Raw genomic sequence first — 22762 nt, forward strand, 5'->3', positions numbered from 1 at the left:
CAGTCAGAGGCCAGGCCTGGCTGCAGCTGCACGAACGTGACACAAGAACTTTATTCACATCAAGATACAAAATTATAGTTCTCTAGAAATTTTTCTTCTGCTCGAGTGACTAGGCAGGGAACACAAAAAGGGGACCTGGAGTGGGGCTGGCCAGGCCCCCCTGCACCCCATGCTCCCCCCAACTGTGGAGGACCCGTGCCATGGGGACAGGAAGAGAGCTAACACAGAACTGACAGGTTGGGGAGCCCCCCCCCGGCCAGCTCACAGCAGCACCACCTGGTGTCTTCCTCCACAGGGCTTAGGGGCCATGAGCTCTGTCCCCTCTGTGGTGGCAGTGGGTGTGATGAGGTTCCTGCACGCAGAGGGCCTGAGGTCGATGTCCTTAGGGAGATGGGAAGAGAGGCCTAGGGGCAGGGGGAACAGAGCCAGAAGCACAGACACCATTTTGTAGGGAGAGCAGCCCCAGAGGCAGGTGAGGAGAGTGCGAAGCGCAGGGCAGGGGACAGACAAGAGGGGGAGGGAGGGCTCCTCGCCATCACTGCGGCAGCGCCTTCAGGATGGCGTTCACTTCCTCGGCCACAGCTGTCAGTGCGAACTCAAACTGGTCCTGTGGGAGCACAGCAGGGGGCATGACGGTCCCTGCCAGCCCCGCCCCAGGGGCTATGCGTGCTTATGTGGAGGGAGAGGGTCCCCAGCTTGGGCGTACCTTGGTCTGCACCATACCAGGCCGCTGGTCTCGGATGTGCTCCAGCGTAGCAGCTATGTCTATCTCCTTCACCCCTGGGGCAGAGGGAGAGAGGGGTGCTAGGAGGGGAATTCACAGGCCAAGCTCATGGACAGGGCAGAAATGCTGCTTCCCTGCACCTACCTTTGGCCATTCGGTTCAGGACCATGTCGACAAGGATGTACGTCCCAGTCCTGCCTGCACCGTCACTGCAAAACACAGATGCTTGGTCCAGGGGAACTGCTTCCAATGGGCCTGGTCCTGGGCAGCAGGTCCCAGCCTTCAGTCACCCTCAAGCTCAAATGCCCCTCCATCCCCTGCAGTACCTGCAGTGCACGATAATAGGGCAGGAGCGACCCCGGTAGCACTTGTTCACTTTCCTGCAAGGATAAGAGGGAACAGATCAGTGCCTGGCTGTGCCAGGGTCAAGGCTGTGCTAGGTGTCCCTTGCTGTGCTCAGTGGGGCAGGGCAGCAGCACACCATGATGTGGCCCTGGGGGTCTGGCTCATGGCTCCTCCTGCCTCCACAATGGTGCTGGACATGGGATGGGGACCACCGGTAGAAAGTGGCCAGGGCAGGGAGAGGAGTTCAGTTCCTCAGGTGCCCAGCCTGGGGAGGGGAGCAGTGGCAGGACCCCCAGGGAGCAGCTCTGGTCCGGTGGGGTGTGAAGCTGGGGGCCAGGCACTGGTAGGCCTCCTGGCATGCTCCATGCAGCAGGCACGGCTGCCAACGATCACTTTTGTGACTATGCAACTGGAGCCAGATTACTAGCTGCAAATCACAAAAATGACGCCGGCAGCTGCGAGAGAGAGACAGAGACAGACAGAGAGAGAGAGAGAGAGTGTGAGCGGGACTGAGAGGAGGGCGACATTCTCAGAGACCCCCCTGCTGCCCTAGGCTGGGTCCCTTGCCCCGCACAACCTAGGTACAGTGAGCAGCCTGTGGCTGGCAAGTCCACCACCACCCAGGGACCTAAAGACCTGGGCAGGCAAGTCTCCTGGGAGCAGTCCCAGTCCTGCAGCTCTTGCCCTGGGCTAGCTGGGGATCCACCACTGGTTGTAGTGCATTGGGAGCAACGAATCACAGCCAGTTTAAGGCTGGCTCTGGTGGTTTCTTCTTGCACCCATGGCTGTGGAAGGTGCCAGTTAATGCTGCCCTCCATGCCAGCTCTGGGCAAGAGCACTTTCCCACCCTCCCCATGAAGGCCAGAGAGCCCTGGCAACCTCAGCCAGAGGTTTCTTGCCCACCAAACTCTGTTGAGCCTCATCCCAAGCTGGCCAAAACCTGGGTCTTCTGCACCCTCCCATCCATGGCAGCTCCCAGTCCCAGCACCTGGTCCATGCCATGGCCCCAGCCCTCATCATATTGGCAGTGATGTCCTCACCCATCAGTCACCTGCATTTGGGATCACTGCTGGGTCCCCATGGGCTGGCACAGTGCCAGGTGGGCGCTCACCTGCGGAAGTCAAGGAGGGGCCGGGTGGTGGTAGGGATGCCCTCGGCCGGCCAGCTGAGGAAGTGGAACTGCGTCAGGGTGCGGGTCTCCTGCGACTGCACATTTTTCAGGTAGAAGCTGCGCACCAGGAAATCCTCACACCAGATGTGCTCTGACACCAGGTTCACCTGCCCAAGTAAGGCAGACAGTGGGCATCAGTGCAGGGTAAGGGGGCTGGGATCAGGGGGACAGGGGCTGGAGGATACTCCATGCCCCAGGCTACTCAACACGCTTGCCTCGTAGATGTGGTAAAGAGAGGAGCCTTCGTCCGGCCAGTAGCGGTCACACTGCTTGACACTGTCCTCAGCCAGGGGGCTCAGCATGACAATGACAGTGCAGCCATGTTCCCACACCATCTGTGGGCAAGACGAGGGAGGTTTCACTGCTGGGGGACAGCCCAGGTGGGAGGGCAGTCAAGCCACTGTGACCCATTTTGTGGCCATCACACGAAGGAACCCCAATGGGCTGGCACAGCCGTGTGACACTCACTTGCCAGAAGTCAGCAATAGTGTGGGACAATGGCCCCTGTGTGGCAATGTATGCTGGCATCCGTGGGTCATGCTCAATCTGGAACAGGAAAAGGGGTATCAGACTTTACAATCTATGGCCAGGGGTTGGTGACACTTGAAGGAGTAGGGGTATACTCCAGGCGTGATGGGAAAGTTGGGAAGGGAGATTCAGGTGCCCCAGCCAGGAGAAAAATGGGATTTAACAATTGCTTGAGCAATGGGGCAGGCACAAAGCTCACATCTGTAGCCCTCAGGGATGTGACCTCGGTCCAGCTCTATCCCAGAGTGAAAACCTCACCTGGGCTGGGCACATCAGGGAGCAGGGTGGCAGGGCAGGAGCCCCCAGTGATCACTCACGATTGGACTGGCATTGATGAAGTCACTGCGGGATGGGTTGCTCTCAGCTTTCAGCTTGATCCGCACGTGATCATCTGGGGGAACAGGCCAGGAGACTTGGTGAGTGCCCAGAGGAACTGTGGGCACACTAATGCTGCAACCAGCCATGGTCCTGAGCGTCCCCATGCCCCACACCCTGCTCTAGCAGGACAGCTGGTCCCTGGGGCTGGGATGCTCACAGGGCACATAGTCGGGGTTGCGGTTCTTCTTCAGGTTGGCTTCGCTCTGGGCGATGGAGCAGATGCTGGGCTCAGCTTGGTAGGCACAGAGCGCCTGCCACTCCTTGGCCAGCCGGTCCCGGTTGCGGAGGTGGTCCTCCATATAGGCCTGGGGCAGAGGGGCGGGGTCAGCCCAGCAGCAGGGGGGCAGATGGGGGGCTGGGGAGGGGGTTGCCACCCCTCTGGGCTGGCTCACCAGGATCATGTGTCCGGTGGAGATGTCCATGTTGGACTGGACAGGCTCCTCGCACCAGGAGGGTGTGCTGCTGTGGGAGCTGGGGCTGGGCTGTGGAGCATCGCTGAACTGGGACGAGACACTGCTGACCCTCGAAGTCTCCGCTGGTGCCGCCGGTGCCTCAGTGCGGCCAAAGAGAGACTTGGCAGCCATGTGCTGGCGGCACAGCTCCTGGGGAAGCCCAGCAAGAGCCCTGTCCCTTGGCCACAGCGCTGCCATAGGGCAGCCCTATGCACCCCGAGTGATGCTGACACGTGGCAGTGACTCATCCTGTGGGGACCCACATCCCACAGGGCCCCATATCCCACAGGGTCCTACCTGGTACTCGAAGGTGGTGTCGGCAGCACCCTCTGGCCCCAGGGCAGCCAGGCGCTCCTTCTCCCGCTGCTTGGCATGGCGCCGGAGGCAGAAGGCCGCAGACACTGTGATGGCAATGACTGCCACGCAGGCCAGTGCGATGAAGGTCAGCAGCACTGAGTGGAAGCCGTCCCCAAAACGGGATGGGCGTGAGTAGGCAGCAGCCTCATTTCGCTGGGGACCAAGCCAAGTAAGGGTTAGTTAGCATGGGGCTGGGGAGGGGGCAGAGACCTTATTCTACTCCACATTTGGGGTTGCTGGGGGTTAAAACAGAGCAAGGGCTCTTCCTTCCTCTTCCTGAGGGTGCTGATTCTCTGGAGGAGCTTGGCCAACCCCAGGTAGCAGTACCTCCTGCTTCCCTGCTTCCAGCGCTCAGGGCTGCTGCCTGAGGCAGACCCAGCCTGGGCTGCCCTCCTACAGGGTGGGCAGTAGCCCCATAGAACTTTGGTTCCATGACCTCCTTCTGCCCAGCTGGAGATCAACAAGGGCTGAATTCAGCCCAAGGAGTTAATGGTGTAGGATAGGCAACTGCAGTGCTGGGTGTGCTGCTCCCAGGGGACTTTCCTGACTGAGGCTGGCTCTCCCCTGCAGCCCCTGCTCCACAGCAGGACACTGGAGGAGGCAGGGTGGGGAATGTGCCAGCACTGCTGGTACTGTCCCAGCTGTAGCGGCTAGGGGACAGGTCGTCCCTGTTGCCCTCCTCAGGACACAGAGCGGCCCCTGCCACCTTGCAGGTAGTGTCTCTAGGGCTCCTTCCCTGTGGTTGTGGGAGACATCCCAACCCATGCCAGTCCCATGCTGTAAAAGGATGTTGCTCAGGCCTTGCTGGACAAGACCTTCCTGTCAATGCCATGACTGCCTAGGTCCAGCTGGGGCAGCACAGGGATGCTGGGGCATCGCCGCTTCAAACATCCTGTGCCCAATGAGCTGCCAGAGCCCTGCATTACCTCATTGCCACAGCCTCCCATTGGCTACGAGCCTGATGAGGTTACCGAGGGAACACTGCACCATCATCAGCTACATCATCATCATCATCATCGCCTGGGGATGCCCCCAGCCTAGGAGTCCCCGATGCCACCTGCCCCCCAGCTGTGCCAGTCCCAGCACCTGACTGCCACCAGGGTCCAGCCAGTCCTACAGCCCGGGCACCCCCCAGGCCCTGCACCTCCCAGATCCCCGGGGCATCCAAGCAGGAGCAGCCCTGCAGCCCCTGGAGGTGTCAGTGGAGCCAGGGGGGACAGAAGGGATTTCTCACGCAAGGCCTGCCCAGGCCCTGCTGTCTCCCTGCCTCTCTACATCCCTCTTCCTCAAATCTTGCACCAGTCCCACCATGTTCAGAGCCAGGAGGGAATGAAGAAAAAGCACAAGCTGGTTAGAACTGGGAAGGTTGGTGCAGAAGGGAGCCTGCAAAGCTGCCTCAGCCTCCTCTGAGCTTCATTTCTGATATCTCTGACATCTCTCCCGGTTCCTGCCACCTGCCTCATCAAAAGGCATTGCCATAGTGACACTCCACATATTGCTGATAGAGACAGGTTGCCTCAGTGGCCAGGCCACCCTTTCTTCATGGCCTCCTCCTCCTCCAAAGTTCCCCCTTCCTTCCTTCCCGCTCATGGCTACAGCCACATGACAAGAAGTGGGAAATGGGGACACTGGGCTGGGATGTGCTACACCATTTTTCCTCCTCAGGCTGCAAACACAGGAGCCAGGCTTAGTCCTTATCTCCAACCCCTGCTCCCCGCCCCAGGAGACTGTTCCTGTGGCTCCCCAGAGGAGTACGGGGAGGGGTAGCCCCTCTCCAAACAGATGGTTCCTGTTCCATCCCTGCCTTCAGCTGCTTTGCCATTCTCTGGGGACATGATGGCATTTTGCCTGCCTAGCTATGGTTTCTGGGGTGCTCTGGGAACATCCCAGTGCTCGGGTGCTGAGGCCACAGCTGAGATGGGGTCTGCAGGTTGGAGGGAGGCAAGGGTGAGGATGAGCCTTGAGGGATACAGCCTGCAGCCCTCCAGCCTCGGGGGGAAGAAAAGCCTCTGGGAGTCCCTCTCAGACCACCTTCAAACACTGCGGAGCTTTTGTTTTGAAAAGAGCTGAGAGCCCTGAGAGTACAGACAGCTGGGCAGGATTGTTCTGCCAGGCACTGGAGGGGGATGATGGACGCACAGGACTGGAGCAGTCTCCACCAGGAGTCCTCCAACACAGGACTGGAGTCTATCTCCATCCTAAACACTGCCCAGTCTCCTCTACTCTTCAGCTGCCCTACAGACCTGCAGGGACAGCTCATTCACAAAGGCCCTTGTGCCCCAGGGCTGGGGGCTCCTGGCTTGTACCCAGTGGCAGCATCCCCACTCCCCTGTTGCTGGCCACCCCAGCCCCAAGGGACAGGATCCTTGCTCACTCCTACCTCTCCCACTCCTGTTTGCACAATCTTCAGGCCCAGCTCGTGCTCCAGCTCTCCCTTCACTTGCTCTGTGGACGGAGGAGATGGTCAGAGGCACGCTGCCCCTCCACACAAGAGACCCCCCAGAAACAGAGCCAAGGGATAGCTCTGACAGCTGCCCACTTCAGCTCCCCAGTGCAGCCAAAGGCAGTGGGATGTATGGTGGGAGCCCCCTCTTCCTGGTCCCTGGCAAGGGGCACCCCACAGCTGGGAGGGGAAGAGAGGACCAAGACCAGGGGGACACTGCTCAACTCACCAGTCTGGCTGGCCACATCTGCCAGTGAAAAGTTCTGAGGGTTCTGTCGGATGCGGAAGGTAAGTGCAGGACCCACAACGCTGCCAGGGAGAGGGGGAACACAGTGTGAGACCTGGAAATGGAGACCCGCCCTACCCACCCTCACCACAGCTCAGTCCCTCCTGTCCCCCTGCCTGGGGGTGCTGAGCATGGCCATGGCTGAGGCAGCAGCACCCCCTGGCCCCGGTCCCCTCACCTGATGTTGATGAAGCTGGCAGTGGAGAGGTGGAGGTGCTTGGCTAGGAGCTCCAGCAGCCGCACGCCAGCAGCCAGCCCCAGGGGCCTGTGGGGATAGTGTCAGGGTGAGGAGGGGTGGCAGGGGCGAGGGGACAGCCTGTGCTGCCCACAGTCAGGGAACAGAGACAGGCAGGCTCAGGGAGTCCCAAGCGCACAGCAAGAGCAGGGTGTCAGGGTGGGCAGGAGGTAAGAGTGTGGCCATGTGTGGTGGTGGGGGTGAGCTGACCCCCCCTTGCACACTAATGTGCACAGACACACTTGTGCATGCACACTCCCAGTCTCCCCTCCTGCAACAGTGAGCTCTGGCCTTGGTATGGGCTGATAAAGGAAGGCTTTGGGGTGGAACAGGGGCTGTGGGTAGAGAAGGGATGAGGGGGGAGCTGACTCCATGGAAACCCAACCCTACCAAAGACCCAAACAGGCTCGGTCAAGCATGTGAAGCTGTGACAGCTGTTGGTGGGGAGATACAGACCCTTCACACACGCAGACCCCCTTGCCTGACCCCCAACTCTCACTTCTGGTCTGTGACGATGTAGCCATACTCGTCTGGTGGCCGCATGCCCTGCTGTGCCCCACCATCCTTCATCTCTGTGTAGCTCTTCTTCTCCACCACAATCTGCTTTCTGGGGCTAAGGGCATCTCCACTGTGTGCCTGCTGTGGCTCAGCCTGGGGAGCTGGTGAGGATGTTGCCCTGCCCTTTGTTCCATCCCCTGGGGATCTACTGGCTGGGATTTTGGAGGGTGGCACTGTGGAGGAAGGGGGTACTGGCTCCTCTCCATGCTGCATGTCTCCCTCCATCACCTGAAGGGAGGAAAAGGGAGAAGCTGGAATCTCAGAGGAGAGCTCTGGGGAACTACCTCCTCCCCCCCATCCCACCTTTGGCATGGCACCTCCTCCAGCATCACCCTGCTGCAAACCCACCCGTTTCGCTGTGGGCACTTCAGGGCCAGCAACACCTAGAAAGGAGACACAGGTCCTGCAGCACCCACCCCAAAAGGCAACACTCCCTACCCTGAAACAGGGCATGCTAGCACCTGCTGCTGCCAGTCCCTGCCTGTCCCATCCCTGTGCCTGGCTCACCAGAGCTCTGGAGAAGCTGGAGGAGAGTGGACAGGCTGCTTAGCTGCTGGGGACTCAGCTCTGGCAGCCCCAGGCCATAGCTGGCCAGGAGGGAAGCCAGTCTCTTCAGGGCAGCATCTGCAAGAGGATGTAGCGTCAGGTTGGATGCTCTGCATCCGCATGGAGACCAGGAGCCAGGGATGGAGCAGATGGGGCAGGTGGGGTTGCGGGTATATGCTGTCCATGGGCATAAAGCCAAAGAGGAGGGAAAGTGTGAGCCACGAGGAATGTGGCTGTGGGTACAGGATAGGGACAAGGGTTGGTGCCTGGCTGGAGAACAAGGTACCTGTCTCTGCAGAGGGTGGCTGGGCAGCCAGGGGTGCTTGCTGCTCCCTCCCCTCCATGTTTCTGTAGTCATCGGGGAGCCGCAAGCTGTGCTGAAGCCTGGCGCTGGCAGGGTCCGGGTGGCCAGCTTTCTCTCTGGGCAGGGAAAGCATGCCCAAGTCCTGGAAGAGATGCCCCCCATCCATTCCTGGCTGCCCGCCATAGGAGGGCACAGGGCCAGCCCCAAAAAGGGTCTGGGCAGGGACCCGGCCCAGCAGTGAGGAGGTCTCAGAGCTCTGCCTGGCTGAGCCGCTGGGATGCTGGTGAGCACCATCCTGATAGCCGAACTGCAACCAAAAGACATGTCAAATCCCACAGGTCCCCTGTCACCCCATGGTGGAGGCAGGGGGTACTCCAGCACCAGCAGAAAAGCACTGGGAGTACAACAGCTCCCTGCCAATCTCTACTTTTCTGCCCAGGAGAAGGCGCTCACTCCCCAGCTTACCTTGTGGTAGGAGTAGGGATTGAGCAGAGCCTCCTCGTAGCCCAGCTGGGGTGGGGAGGGCAGCAGGACGTGCTCCAGGTACCGCTGCACCAGTGGGGAAAGCAGCAGTGGTGGGGGCTGCTCCAGATGCTGAGCTGCTGGCAGGCTGGTGTCGGGGGGCAATGGGGCTCGCCGGGGCTCACTGCGGAGAGGCAGGAACCTTGAAGGCAAGCAGCGTTGGGGTGACTCACCTAGGTAAAGGGGGAGGTCCCTCCCCTAAACCCCATTTGCGGGGCAAAGCCCTTGCTACTCCACTGAGCTCTGCTCACAGGATGGCAGCTGGCACCATCCTACCTGTCCCTGGCCACCGGCTCCAGCGAGGGTGGTAAGCGGAGGCGGGGGATTCGCTCCATCTCCTGAGAGATCACATACTGGGTGATGCCATCCTGCCACGAGAGCCCTGCCATGGGAAGGGGCTGTGAGACATGGAGGCAGCCTGGCAACCATGGTCTGAGTGCATAGGATGCTGTCCTGATATTCTGACCCTGTGTACCATGGCCTGGGTTTGACCCCACTCCTCCCAGAATCACCCTCCTCAGCACACCCTGGCCCCGGGGCCAACAGGACCTCAGAGAGTCCTAGTGCCACTAGGCAATTCTACCTGACACCCCCTCCCTGCAGGGTCACAGCGATTCCCCCCATGCTCCCCTCTTCACCTTGTGCCATGAGATGTCGCAAGACATCCTGCAGACGCTGGAGCACGGGAGATGTAACCTGGAAGTAGGGTCTGTCCTGCACGGAGCCCACCTGGCACTGCCCAAATAGCCCATCTGCAAGACAGGGGAGGGAGGCAGTGAGACCGGATAAAGAAACACCCTGATGTGAGGATCTCCGGGCACAGCCCCACCTTTCTCCTGCCGTGCCCCCCTGCACTACACCCTAGGTTCCCCTGCAAGGCATCCCTGTACCCTCCACACCCACTTGGAAAGGGAGAGGGGATCCCTGCACCCCTGCTAGCCACTTACCCTGCACACACACCTCCTGCGGGGCACACAGCCTCCGGTCAAACAGGCAGCCTGGGACAGAGAGACAGACAGACAGGCCAGTCAGCACAGCATCCAAGGGGGGCTTCAATGGAATTTGCTCATCACCAGCTGCCTTGGGGACCCCTACGCTCCAGAAAAGTGGCACAGGGATGCAATGTGGCAATGGTGGGAGCGGACACAGCTTTGTAGCCCAGGGCAGAGGCTCGGTGCCTGTCTTTTCTGCCTCTCAGAGGCAAGATGGGGGCTGTATAGAAAGTATGCCCTTGGCTCGGGAGTGTGGGGAAGGCCTGGAGTTTTTTGGGGTGCTGGCAGTTAGGAAGGTAAGACTGAGGCAGCAGAGACCTGCAAAACCACATCTGTTGCCCTCCTACATGTGGTACTACGAGGAAGGGATGCAACCTAGTGACACCGGAATCCACTCTCCCTGCGAAGCGAACCCCAAAGCATGGATATAGTGGTGTTGGGGGTGTGGGGTGTGTACCTCTCCAACCCCATTCGGGGGGCAGCACTTGGGCAGGGGGCGGCTTCCCCCTTCCTCTCCCCCCCCCCGTCTCGGGCCAAGACCGTCAGCAGCGAGACGGCAGCAGGCGATGACTCAGCCCCGGATGGCAAGGAAGGAACGAGAAAACAACGGGGGGGAGGGGAGGGAGGGGCCCGTCGAGCCCGCCGCGGGGGAAGGGGGCTTGTGGGGATGAGGGTCCCCGAAAGCCCGGCACCCACGGGCCAGCGTCCCCCGGGGCGGAGGCCACGCAGGTGCGGGGCACAGGGCTCCACTGCCAGGGGAGACCCCAGGGACGGCGGCAGCGGGGGGCCGGGCCGGGGCGGCAGGGCCGGCGCTGTCCGCGGTGCTGAAACGGCGCAGCGCTCTCCGCCGAGACGCTCCGCTCCGCCGGGAGGGGCGGTGGCCCCAGCTCAGGGAGGCTCCCCCGGCCAGGACGGTGCTCGGCCGCAGCCGTCCCGACACCATTCCTTGCCTGCTCCCGGGGACAGCGGGGCCTCCGTGGTGCAGCCGGACCCGTCCCGGCACTCCCGGGCCGCTGGAGGACGAGGGGCGCAGCAGCCTCGGGCGTCCTGTAGTGAGTCAGCGGCGCCGGGGCCGTGCCGTGCTGTGCGGGGGGGGCTGCAGCCCTGCTACCGGCAGCGACACCCGGGTCCCCGAGAGCCCCAAGCACGGACCACACGGAACGAACTGGAGAAGAGCGGGTGCACCGGCCCGGGCGGGCTGCACTTACAGGCGGAGGGCAGCTAAAGGGCGGCACGGTCGCGGAGGAAGCCACGCTCAGGGCCGCTGCCCCGGGCTCCCCATCCCTGCGGCAGCCCCAGGCACCGGCTTTGCCCCGGCCACGAGCAAGCACCGTTCTGCTCCCGTCCCGTAGCTGCCGGCTCTCGGGCTCGGTGGGGCGGCAACTCTACAGCCGGCGGGGTGCCCCGGGATTAGCACACCCACCGGCCCGGCAGCCCCGGGAAAGGGGCGCCCCCGGCGCCAATGACGCACCCGCGGTGCCGGTTCCGGGCCGCCCTCTCCCGCTATCCGCCAGCGGCCAGACTCGCCGCTGCACGCCGTGACAGCATCTACAGCGGCGGCGACCGCACCGGCCGCGGAGCCCCGCGTCCCGCCACTCCCCGGGAATCTCCTCCCGGCTCCCGCGCTGCCCGGGGCAAAGCCGCCCTGCCCAGGGTCGCGGTCTCACCGTGTGCGGCGGTGGCGGCGGCAGCAGCAGCGCCGTCACGCAGCTGCCCGCGGCCGGCCAGGAGGAGGAGGCAGAGGAGCGCCCGGAGGAGCCGCCGCCCCATGCTCCGCTCACGGCCGCACCATGGCGCACCCGCCGGCCGCGCCCCCGCCGCCGCCGCCAACCCGCGCCCCGCCGCGCCGCGCGCCCCGCCCGCCGCCGCCGCCGCGCCAATGGCGCGCTGCGCGCTGCCGCGGCGCCACGCCCCTCCTCGCCGCAGCCAATCAAAGAGCCGCGCGGCTGCCCTCAGCGCCGCGCTCACGCCCCCCGCTGTTCAGCGGGGCCAATCACGCCTCGCTCCGGGGCGAGACGGCCGAGCGCCGCGCCAATCGCAGCGTCCCCGGGGGCGAGCCACGCCCCCTGGGGGGTGTGCAAGGGCGCCAGCAGCGCCCCCGCCAATCAGCGCCCGCGGCTTCCCAGCCCTGCGGCCGCACTGGCTCCCGCGTGGGACACGCCCCTAAGAGAGGCCCAATGAGCGGCGAGCACGGAGCCGCACCCTCGTGCCCCGCCCGGCGCCACCGCCCGGACGGGCCGCGGGACACCGCAGCCCCCGGCCCGGGCACGGACCCCTGCCCCGGTCCCGGCGAGCAGCTGCAAGTCTGGTGCCGGCAGGTCCCTGCGCACATGGCAGGCTCATTCCTAGGGAAAAGGGCGGCCCGCGATAGGGGACATGCTCCTGCCAGCTCTCCCTGGGCAGGAGCCGAGCCGTACTCTGCACCTTAGCGGAGACCCCCGGCAACCCTCGACAAAGGATTGTGGACGGGTGAATGGGTCTCGCTCACGGTTCCAGGGGAGAGCACGGGTGGGAGCTATGGGAGTCCCCAGTGGGAGCCATGTACGTCAGAGTCAGCCACAGTCATGGACCACTCGCCAGTGAGTGAGAAATGCTTTAATGACCCCAGGACTAAACCCGCTGCTGCTCCCTCCCCGCCATGTTCAGTCGACCACCAGGCTGCTGCTGACCGTCGGCAGGAGCTCGAAGAAGCCCTGGAAGAAGAGAGGCCATCAGGGTGGGCCGAGCAAGGCAGTGCGGGGTGGGGGGACAGGCAGCGGGGGCAGGCAGCAGCTCCCTGTCACAGCGTCATAGCAGGCAGCTACTCGAAGAGAGCAGGACCGCGTCACCATAGTAACCCATCGCTGACTCAAGGCTAGCACCGGTTGCCATAGGAACTATTTAGGGATGGCAGTCACTGGGGAAGGCTGGGATGAGAGGCAGCACCTCCAGAAGCAGCCAGTACCTGCGCTGCTCTAGAGAGCTGGGGAGCTCTGTGGGATGGCTGGGCTCAGCCCCAAAACAGGGATTGGATGGGGACATGGGCATGTGGGAGATGTAGAGCAGCAGGGCTTTAGCACAGGATGGGGGACACAGGGCTCACCTTGAAGAGGGTGATGCTCTGAAGCACCCCCGAGGTGCAGCACATCTCCCGGATGGAATGCATGGCCAGCTGCGGGCAGCCAATGTCCAGCACACGCAGCCCCAGGCGGGAGGCCAGAATGGGGCCGATGGTGGTGCCGCAGGGTGTGTCGTTGCGCACCATGAACTCCTGCACGAAGGCAACACCTCAGCAGCTCCACATGCTGCCCCATGGCCTCCCATATGGGCTCTCAGCCCTGAAGGGAAGCGACCTGGGACAGGGAAGAAGCACTGACCCACGCCAGGGTTCAAAATGATCCAGAGATACGACACACTCGAGCTAGGCTCCCATCCTGCTTACCAGCCCACTCCCTGAGGCAGCCCTGGAGCTGGAGCCCCAGAGCAACAGGCAGCACACAGACCCCAGTGGGGTCAGACATGGTAACAGGGGTGGAGCTCTGGCACAGGCCCCCTCTGATGAACCCAGGAGTTGGACTGCAGCCCAAACCCCTAATGTTCAAGGAGGGCTCAACCAGCCCTGCTCACCTGCAGAGGGACACCCACACGGGCGGCAATATCCCGGATTACAGCTTCAGTGACAGCTGTGGAGGCGTAGCGCTGGTTGCTGTTCACTTTGATGACAGGGCCCTGCACAAGGAAAGGTACCACAGTCCCATGGTGGGACCCAGGGATAGTCAGTGGCCCTGGAAACACTCATGCCCAGGCAATGCTGCACCGCCCCAACACACCCCTGGATTCTCCCCTCCCTGGATGAGCCCACGGGGATGGGGACAGTGCTTCCATGGGGACAGCCCCAGCTACGAGCAGGGAAGGGCTCTAGGGACAAGACTGGGATCCCAAGTGATTAACATCAGACATGTGGCACAGTCAAATCCCACTGCGGGATAAACCTTTCCCATTTGAGTGCTCCCAAGCTGTGCCCTGGGAACAGCTGGGCAATCCACAGTGCTGTAGGACAGACAGACAGCAGCCATCCTAGACCAAAGCAGAGGGCTGTCCTCACCTTGTGGAAGGCTGGACGATGATTCTCCTCATGCTTGTCCCTGTAAAGGAGAAGCAAGAGTTTCACACGTTAGCCTTCCCTCCCTGCTGCAGTAAGGACTGTCCTGTCTGTACTACCTGGGGGGTGATGGGGATACGTGGCAGGGCAGGCTGCCCTCACCTGTGGCACGGCTCAGACTACTCACACATAATTGGGGTGCACAGCGTGGGCCATATCAGCACTGATCATGTAGGACTTGGCCACTGCCTCCTCGAAGGCTGTCAGGTTGTGTGGCGATGCTGAGATCCGGCGCAGCACCAGCTCCGTTAGCAAGGACTCCGCGCCCTGTGCACTCTCTGACCCTACCTGCCAAGGATCACCATCAGCACAACCCCACAGCACCACAGGGGCCAGATGAGTGACAGGGAGCTCCCTAAAGCCAACAAAGCAGCTTCCTACCACACCAGTCCTTCCCACCCCTGCCTGGGCCACGCTCCACGTGGGTGTAAGCAAATCCCTGCTTCCTCCACTGGGGTGTGGGATCTCTCTCCTGCTAGACATGGCTGGGGAACAGCAAAGAACATGGAGCTCCTTCCAGTGCCAGCCACCCCACGGCTGTGCCCCTCACTCACCTCCTCGTTGTCATAGAGTGCGATGAGACGCACGTTGGGCTCCTGGGAGAGGGACGAGGGTGCTGCACATGAGTCAATCAAGGCCTGCAAGGTTAGGGGGGAATGGACACCAGCCTGAGTGCCACCCCATGCTGGGAATCTCAGGACTGAACTACCAGGAGATCCCCCAGGAGAGCCCAAAACATGGAGGAAGGGAGCTGTGGGCACACACATTGCCCAGAGACAGCAGGAGCCACGCCTGGGAGCTGCCGGGAACTCCACGCACCCAGCAAAGTGGGCATCCAACCCCAGATCCTCCAAGAATCCAGACCCATTCCACGAGAACGTAACTCCCTGCAGAGCCTTGGGCCAGCCCAAAGCTGAGCTGGGCTGCGTGGGGGCCACGCTGCAGCCTCCAGGTTCTTTTCTGTCTCACCTGCAAGGCGCAGTAGCAGCTGTGCAGGTTGTCCAGACGTGGGGAGAAGATGAACTCGTCAAAAGCACCACCCAGCGTCTGCAGAGAGCCAAGAGGAGTAGGGCACAGGCTTTGGGTCACCAAAAAGTACCTGCCACTGGGTCCCCATTCCAGTACCCTTATCTCTGCCTCTCAGGAGCAGCTTCCTCTTGTTCCATTCAGCTCCTAGCCCTGGCACGCCCCAGGCAGAGGATGTGTGCCAGGTAACACCTGTGTAGTGCCAGCCCGTAGGCTGTATGCAGACAGAGGGAGGCTCCTGTCCTTACTCACCGCTGGCTGTGTATCTGCCAGGCATAGTTCCAGCTCCACAATCTGCTCTGGTTTCACCCCCAGCTGGGGGCAGATCAGGGAAAGCAGGACAGGGCTGTGCCGCTCTGCCTGGGAAGAAAGCACAGCTGCGGGCAGGGCAGGCAGTGGATGGCAGGAGAAACTCCAGGTTTCCCCTTGCAAAGCTGTCCCTGCTTATGTTGGCAGAGTCCTCTCTCCTACTAACATGTCTCATGTTCAACCCCCCAGCTCACCCAGGACAGCTCTCTGCCCCTGTGCTAGCCCCCCTCCCTGCCCTTCCTCCTCAGGGAGATGCACCCATTCTACACTGGCTGCACACAAGGGTGAGAAGAGAGAGATGGCTGAGCAGGAGCAGATGTGCCACATACACAGCTGCAAGGCAGAGTGGAAGGCTACCAGCAGTCCACAGGGGGAACCCCGTGGCACGTCCCTGAGGACTGAATATCAAAGGTGACAAGTATGAGGTCCTTGCAAGTGTCCCTGCTGATCCTTGGCACACAGCTCACCTGGGCTGCAGCACTGCAAGGTGTGGACTCCATAAGCACCTCCTTTTCCAGCTCCTCCTGCACAGCAGTGGCCAGAATGGGAACCCTGTGGGGGTCAGTAACATTAACTCCCAGAGCTTTGCTCACCTCACCTACTTGGGTCACACACTGCCAATGCTTCCTGGGGTGTTTGCCTAGCTCCTCCAGGGAGCCACTGCTATGCCAAATGGAGAAAGAATGCATATTTCAAACACACATCTATTGTGCCACCTCAGGACACCCCAGTGTCCTATGCTTGGAAGCATCTCCTGGAAGGACTCTATGGGGCTAAAAGCCACTGCAGACCTCCCCACTGCAATGAGTGGCTGCCAAAGGGAGAGCTGAGGTGGGGCTCTGATCTAGCTGGGTCCCAGCCCTCCCAAGGGCTGGCCAGGGGTCGGGGCTGAGCCAGGCCTTACAGGTGGTGCTCGGTGTTGGGCCCGAAGTTCTCATTGATGCTGCGCTGCAGATGGATGGCCAGGTGAGGAATGCGGAGGATGGGCCGCTCCACACGCACCAGGCGCTGCTCCAGGCGCCCCGAGGCCGGGTCCTGAAACACAAGGAGGACTTCTGGGGCCAGGCCTGCAGGGCTGAGAGGTTGCAGCAGGTGCCACTCTGTGTGGGAGTCAGCAACCCAGAGCCAGAGACACACAGCTATCTGATTGTGCATTGCCCTAAATCGGACTTACCTTTATGATCACCCTCCCAGCCACAGTCAGGTCACGGTCGAACCAGGTGTTCCAGATGCCCCCTCCATAGGTCTCCACGCCAACTTGCACTATGCCCACCTGTCCCCGCTTAGAGCGACGCTTCACCTGGGCAGCAGCAGAGGTGTCACTGCTGGAGCCATGAAGCGCTGGGGACTGGGCAGCTGGTGGGGACTGGGCAGCATGTGCCCAGAGCCTCATCGCTGATGCTGCCAGCACAGGGTGCTGTGAGGGGCTTTAAAGGACAGGGGACACAGAGAAGACAGCAGCAGGCAGAGAATGCAGGGGGTCAGCATGGGCTGCTCTGGGTGGCAGATTTGGGAGGTGAAGGGAGCCAGTAATGGTGCTGCAGGGCACAGGGGTAGTCAGGATAGTTTTTGCTCGTGGCGTGAAACTGGGGGAGCACAGAGAAGAACTCAGCACCCAGCCAGCCGACCTTACCCTGAGGCAGGGGCTGTCGGTGTGGGCCCCTAGCAGGCTGAACCCATTCCCGGGCTGGAACTGGCCGCCGACGGCGAAGGCGATGAGGGTGGAGTAGTTCCTGGTGATGAAGTACTGGAAGCAGAGGGTAGAGGTGAGGGGTGAGGCGTCCCGTCCACCCCCGGCTCCCGCTGCCCCGTCCCGGCCGGGCCCACCTTCTGCGCCGGCCGCACGTCCCAGTGCTCCGTCTCCTTCAGCTCCTGGAAGCCGGCCTGCAGTAGCCGGCTGCGGCATTCGGCCACCACTGCGGGGGAAGAGCCGTCAGGGCCGCCCGCGTGGAAGGGGCAGAGGGACGGGGAGGGGTCCGGGCGGCTGCTCACCGTGGTACGGCGAGGGACTGCGGTTCACGAACTTCACCAGTTCCTGCGCCGCCGCCTGCGCCGCCGCCTTCGAGCCCTGCGCCGCCGCCTGCGGGCACCGCCGTCACCGCACAGCGCGGGCAAAACCCCGCCCCGGGCCGGGACCCCCGCGGGAGCGGGAACCCCCGTCCCGGGCAGCACCGACCCGACCCCGTCCCGCGCCCGCCGCCCGCCCGGTACCTGCATGGCCGCCGCCGCCCCGCGCCGGCCCGCCCGGCGCCCCTGCTGGCGCGGAGGAACGCGCAGCCCGCACGCCGACCGCGAACTCTGCACCCAGCCCTACACCCCGCAATCCCTGCCCCCAGTCCACACCCCGCAATCCCTGCCCCCAATCCACACCCCGCAATCTGCACCCAGCCCTACACCCCGCAATCCCTGCCCCCAGTCCACACCCCGCAATCCCTGCCCCCAATCCACACCCCGCAATCTGCACCCAGCCCTACACCCCGCAATCCCTGCCCCCAATCCACACCCCGCAATCCCTGCCCCCAATCCACACCCCGCAATCTGCACCCAGCCCTACACCCCGCAATCCCTGCCCCCAATCCACACCCCGCAATCTGCACCCAGCCCTACACCCCGCAATCCCTGCCCCCAGTCCACACCCCGCAATCCCTGCCCCCAATCCACACCCCGCAATCTGCACCCAGCCCTACACCCCGCAATCCCTGCCCCCAATCCACACCCCGCAATCTGCACCCAGCCCTACACCCCGCAATCCCTGCCCCCAATCCACACCCCGCAATCTGCACCCAGCCCTACACCCCGCAATCCCTGCCCCCAATCCACACCCCGCAATCCCTGCCCCCAATCCACACCCCGCAATCTGCACCCAGCCCTACACCCCGCAATCCCTGCCCCCAGTCCACACCCCGCAATCCCTGCCCCCAATCCACACCCCGCAATCCCTGCCCCCAACCCTACACCCCGCAATCTGCACCCAGCCCTACACCCCGGAATCCCTGCCCCCAGTCCACACCCCGCAATCTGCACCCCATAATCCACACCCTGCACCATGCACCCCACACCGTGCAATCCACACCCTGCAATCGGCAATGTGCACCCTGCACCCCGTGACCCACGCCCCCACGATCCACACCCTGCGCCTCGCACCCTACGCCCCCCACCATGCACATCGCACTCTCAGCCTGCATGCCTCACCATGCAATCCGCACCATGCACCCCTCAGAGCAGGAAAACGTGGTGCTTGCCAAAGCTAGGGCAGAGCTGAACTAAGTGCAGGTGGCAGAGGGACACAGCCAGGAGGGGCCGGGGTGGGAAGCAAGGGGCATGATCAGGCTCCACAAGGATGGTCGCCCATCCTGCCCTGGTGTGCCCCAGTTCTGGGGCTAACTAGGGGAGCAAGGGCTGTCCCAAAACGGGGCTTGGCCTGTGTACACTGGGATGCAGGTGCACAGGGAAGCACACTCGCTTCCCAAAGGCTGGGTATCTTTGGAGTGGGTCGCAGCCAAGCTGCAGCCCCCCATCATTGTTGCTCCCCTGCCTTGGCACTGCCTAGCCCTCACAGGAAACAAGGAACAAGCCCTTGGTGCCATGTTGGAGACAAATGTCTGAGTGACAGCAATGCACTGGGTTCTGAGAGTTGGCTCAGTGGCAGGGCAGCACCCCAGCTGCCTGTCAGCCCCAGGGGCATTCCCAAGGGATAAGACCCCTTGGCCTTGCATGGATTAGGGTGCCTCCTGCCCTTGGCTGGGTTCCCTGCATGGACTGGATGCAGCAGTGGGGTTTTGGGTTTCAATCAGTTCTTGTGCATGGTTTCCCAGAAGGATCCCTTCTTCCTAGCAATGGGTGCGTGGCCTTGGGAGACAGACGTGGCAGCCTGTGAGTGCTGCATGGGGCCCAGGTGTTGGGTGCCAGCTGGATTCCCAGCTCCTGCCCTCATGGGCACCCTGTTAGTTGGAGACACTGTCTGTGTTCTGAGGACTGGAAACTGGTGGTCCTGTTGCCCCTGACCCTGTGACCTGTCGTGCTGAGAACTCCTGACAGCTCTGGATTTATGCTTCCAGCCCCCAGCACCTGCCTCTCCCCACCACCAAATGGGAACGAGCACTCCCACTGCCTGGCACCCTGCAAACAGACAGCTGGAGGGTCTCCATGTCAACCCCAGCACAACACAGGGCCGGGCCCCCCAGGCCAGGCCCCCCCAGGCTGGGACCAGGCTGGGAGCACCCAGCACTCCAGCCCAGAGCTGGGATACATGTGCCAAAGCGACATGCATGCCAAGCAGCCATCCCCACACTGCTCCTGCCAGCATCACCCCCCTCTGCTGCCTGAACTCAGCTCAGGGCCAGGTGCTCTTGGATGGTTCCCAGGCTGTGCCTGACGGACACCTGAGGACATTTGGAGCCCATGGCTTCCCAGCTGGTGGATGCCCAGAGCGGATGGGTACCCAGTGGGTGCTCAGGGTGGATGGATCCTGGGGTGCATGTGTGCAGGACAGGGTGTGCCTGGATCTGGGGTGTCAGAGCAGGAGTGAGTGGCAGGGCCGGGTGTGGCCTTCGTCTGGCCCTGCTGGTGTGAGCAAAGGGCAGTGCCTTGGCGTGCCACAGCTATTCCCAGCACAGCGGGACTTCCAGAAAAAGCTTCCAATGGCTATATCTGGGTGGGCTCTGACTCACCCCTGGCTGGGTGCCAAGAGCTGCACAGCACCTGCCATGGCTGCCCCCTACCCCATCACCGTGCTTCTGGGAAGACACTGCTTCTGTCCCCATCCTGCGCTGCTCCATGAACCGTCTGGTGCAGCAGGGAACCACAGGCAGCCCTTCCAAAACAGCACCAGCTCCTCCTCTGCATGTATGCACCCTGCTGCTGGGCTCATATGTGTGCCCAGGGGTGCCTGGCAGGGACAGGACTGGTAGGGACAGGGCACTGTGGCCCTTCCCATGTCCCCTGGCAGCCCAGGTGGGGTTCCAGGCAGGCTCTGCTCCAGGAAGTGTTCCCTGATAGCAGTAGGCTCTGGGGATGGGAAGGCAGTGCTTAGCCCTCCCTGCTGGAAGGGGTTAATGGCAAGATGGTCCAGGACAGAGACTGTAAACACAGCGGAGCTCCAGGAAGTGCCACCCACTTCTCCCGCTGCCTGCCAGGCTGCCTGGACCCCCCTTTGCCAGCCCTGCCAGGATGAGCAAAGGGATGGCATCCATTGAGGCGGTCCCCGCATCCCAGCCCACATGTCTGAGCATGGGAAAGTGAAATCACTGCCCAGGAATTGCTGGAGGCTGAGTGAATGGCCACCATGCCTTACGTGAGCCGCCAGCGATGCAGCGGGTAATGCTACCTCATCTCACTGGCATGGGTGATGCTGTCGAGGCCTGCAGCACCCTTACGGACCACACAGCCACTCAGTCATCCCTGTGTCCACATGGATCACGAGGGCAGCTGGGCATCCTTAGTACCTCCACACCACTGGGGCAGGTGAATGTCCCCATGAGGACCATGAGGGCAGGTGGGCACACTCAGCCTGCCCCTAGGCAGCAGGGATGGGGGAACATCCCCAATATCCCCATGGATCACAGGGCCAGCTGTAGATGAGTGATGGGGCAGGGGTATGCTTCAAGCATCCACATGGACACGGAAGTAGCTGGTCTCCCCCATCGTTTACATGGCTCAGGGCAACAGCTCACCCCCAGCATCCTCATGAAACATGGAGGCAACAGCCCACCCGGAGGACATACAAAGACCAAGGGAGGTGAGCAAGCACCTCCCAGTATCTGTACAGGTTGCATCTGGACACCCCTGGCATCCATGCTTGCCATGGGGGCATCCAGGCACCCCCCAGCATTCTTGTGTCACTCAGAGACAGGACAATGTCCTCAGCATCCCCATCACCTGGGGACATGGAGGTGGGGACCAGGAGCAAACCGAGAGTCTGTGCACCCCCTGGTTCTGAGCTCTGGAGTGGGCAAAGGCATGGGGAAAGCTGGGATGAACAGCAAGGGTGGGGGGGCTGCAGACTTTACAGCACCCACCAACTCCTGGGACCCCATCAGGCCAGGCTGGGCCTTGCTCCAGGCAGGGAGGGAGAGCCACCTCCTATTTAGACAATAGCACGCGCCCAGGATCCGTCAGCACTGGGGAATGGGCCACACAGTCCTTCCCTCTTAGGGTAAAGGCGTCTGGGAGGCTCATGGCTGTAAAAGGAGCGGGATGAAGGAAGACAGCCAGGGGTCAGGAGGGAGGGTGATGGACACCCTCATTTCTTCATTCCCAACCCTCAACTCACCCTTGAGCTAAGGCCAGGCACAAGGAGCCACTAGGGTCCTGGTGGCAGAGTGTAGGGACAAGGAGGGGCCATCACTCTGTCCCCACATCCTGCCTAGCTTCAAGCCCCAAGACGCCCACAGCCCAAGGAGGCTGTGCTGGGTTTAAATCCTGGGGGAGCAGCAGGGAGGGAGGGCCAGGAAGGAGGGGCGGCTGCAGGATGCAGCTGGCTTTGCTCACAGGGATGTCATGACCAGAGGGAGTTGTTTGACATTCCAGCTCCAAACGCCTTCCTGGCAGCAGTCTCATCCAAGATTTGATGGAAGCTGGGACCAGGCCAGTGCGGGGGTTCAGGAGCCGCTTCCCAGGCTCCGCCGGTCTGGGTCAGCCCAGCCTGGGATGGAGTTGTGGGGAGGCTGAACGGGGCTGGATAGGACAGGAGGCAGCCGTGCACTTCTGGCCTCTGCAGCCTCCTCACTTTCTGCCTCTTCTGGGTCTTTAATTGGCACAGAGTGTTTGTCATCTTGTCCCTGGGACGGGAGTCAGGCAGGGTCTCTGGGTCCTGCACTTCATCCCTCCTTCCTGTCATGCTGGGTCCTCCAAGAAGACGGGGATTTCCTAAGAGGCTGGTCCACCCTCTGCAAGACGTGGGGCCCCTGCCTGCCCAGAGCCATACCGGAAGGCTGTCACAAAGCTAAGGAAAGGCCACTTCAAGCAGCCTGCCCTAGAGCAGGGTCAAGAGAATGCTACTGGTTAATTCCACCGAGTTGCTTTCTCTCCAAAGAGCAGTGCCCAAGAGTGCATTTCCTCTCCCTGGAGCACCCCAGCTCTGCACCCCCCTGCTCTATGGAATGAGGATGGGAACAAGGGCAACCCAGGCCTGAGATGGGATTTGCATCAACCTACCTGAAACACCAGGGCAGGGTGCCAGGCACTTCTGGACACAGCATCCCTGAGGAGTCCATCCTCCCCACACTAGCAGCTGGCACAGCAGTGGGGTGGGGTCATAAGAAGGGATGGTTGAACTCTATTCCTGGTGGTATGCTGTCCCAGATGCCCTGAGTCCCCCTCACGGGGCACCCACCTGCCCCTCTGCACATCGGCTAAGGACCAGCTTGCCGGCACAGGCAGGGCACACGTGCGGGGCTCTGGGATGTGCAGGGCATGCTCGGAATGGGGCCAGAAGGACGAAGGAT

The 22762-nt window shown here is 62.2% G+C and overlaps 2 protein-coding genes across 3 annotated transcripts; both read right to left on the reverse strand.

Annotated features, from left to right (window-relative positions):
- Positions 1-21: 21 nt before the first annotated feature.
- Positions 22-11649, reverse strand: PTPRN (protein tyrosine phosphatase receptor type N). 2 transcript variants are annotated; one of them, XM_039555255.1, is made up of 23 exons: positions 11509-11649; positions 9797-9847; positions 9488-9601; positions 9126-9231; positions 8793-8973; positions 8310-8634; positions 7985-8101; positions 7781-7860; positions 7419-7705; positions 6863-6949; positions 6628-6707; positions 6336-6400; positions 3896-4108; positions 3539-3748; positions 3304-3451; positions 3086-3159; positions 2709-2786; positions 2456-2575; positions 2181-2347; positions 1051-1104; positions 869-933; positions 707-780; positions 22-607 (listed from the first exon to the last, which is right to left on the reverse strand). In XM_039555255.1, exons 1-23 carry the CDS (start codon positions 11609-11611, stop codon positions 536-538), a joined length of 2871 nt encoding a protein of 956 aa, XP_039411189.1. In that variant the 5' UTR covers positions 11612-11649; the 3' UTR covers positions 22-535. The 2 variants fall into 2 exon arrangements, with proteins under 2 accessions (XP_039411189.1, XP_039411188.1); XM_039555254.1 differs by having other exon boundaries at positions 8793-8991.
- A 769-nt stretch (positions 11650-12418) lies between these two features.
- Positions 12419-17546, reverse strand: LOC104693946 (aspartyl aminopeptidase). Its single transcript, XM_039555501.1, has 15 exons — positions 17529-17546; positions 17310-17397; positions 17145-17233; positions 16951-17064; positions 16492-16617; positions 16222-16352; positions 15785-15869; positions 15261-15368; positions 14952-15029; positions 14537-14620; positions 14110-14270; positions 13926-13965; positions 13448-13549; positions 12924-13091; positions 12419-12534 (listed from the first exon to the last, which is right to left on the reverse strand). The coding sequence occupies exons 1-15, from the start codon at positions 17532-17534 to the stop codon at positions 12484-12486; spliced, it is 1431 nt and encodes a 476-aa protein (XP_039411435.1). The 5' UTR covers positions 17535-17546; the 3' UTR covers positions 12419-12483.
- Between the last annotated feature and the right edge of the window lie 5216 nt (positions 17547-22762).

This window comes from Corvus cornix, chromosome 7 (assembly GCF_000738735.6).
Source record: "Corvus cornix cornix isolate S_Up_H32 chromosome 7, ASM73873v5, whole genome shotgun sequence".
NCBI lineage: Eukaryota > Metazoa > Chordata > Aves > Passeriformes > Corvidae > Corvus > Corvus cornix.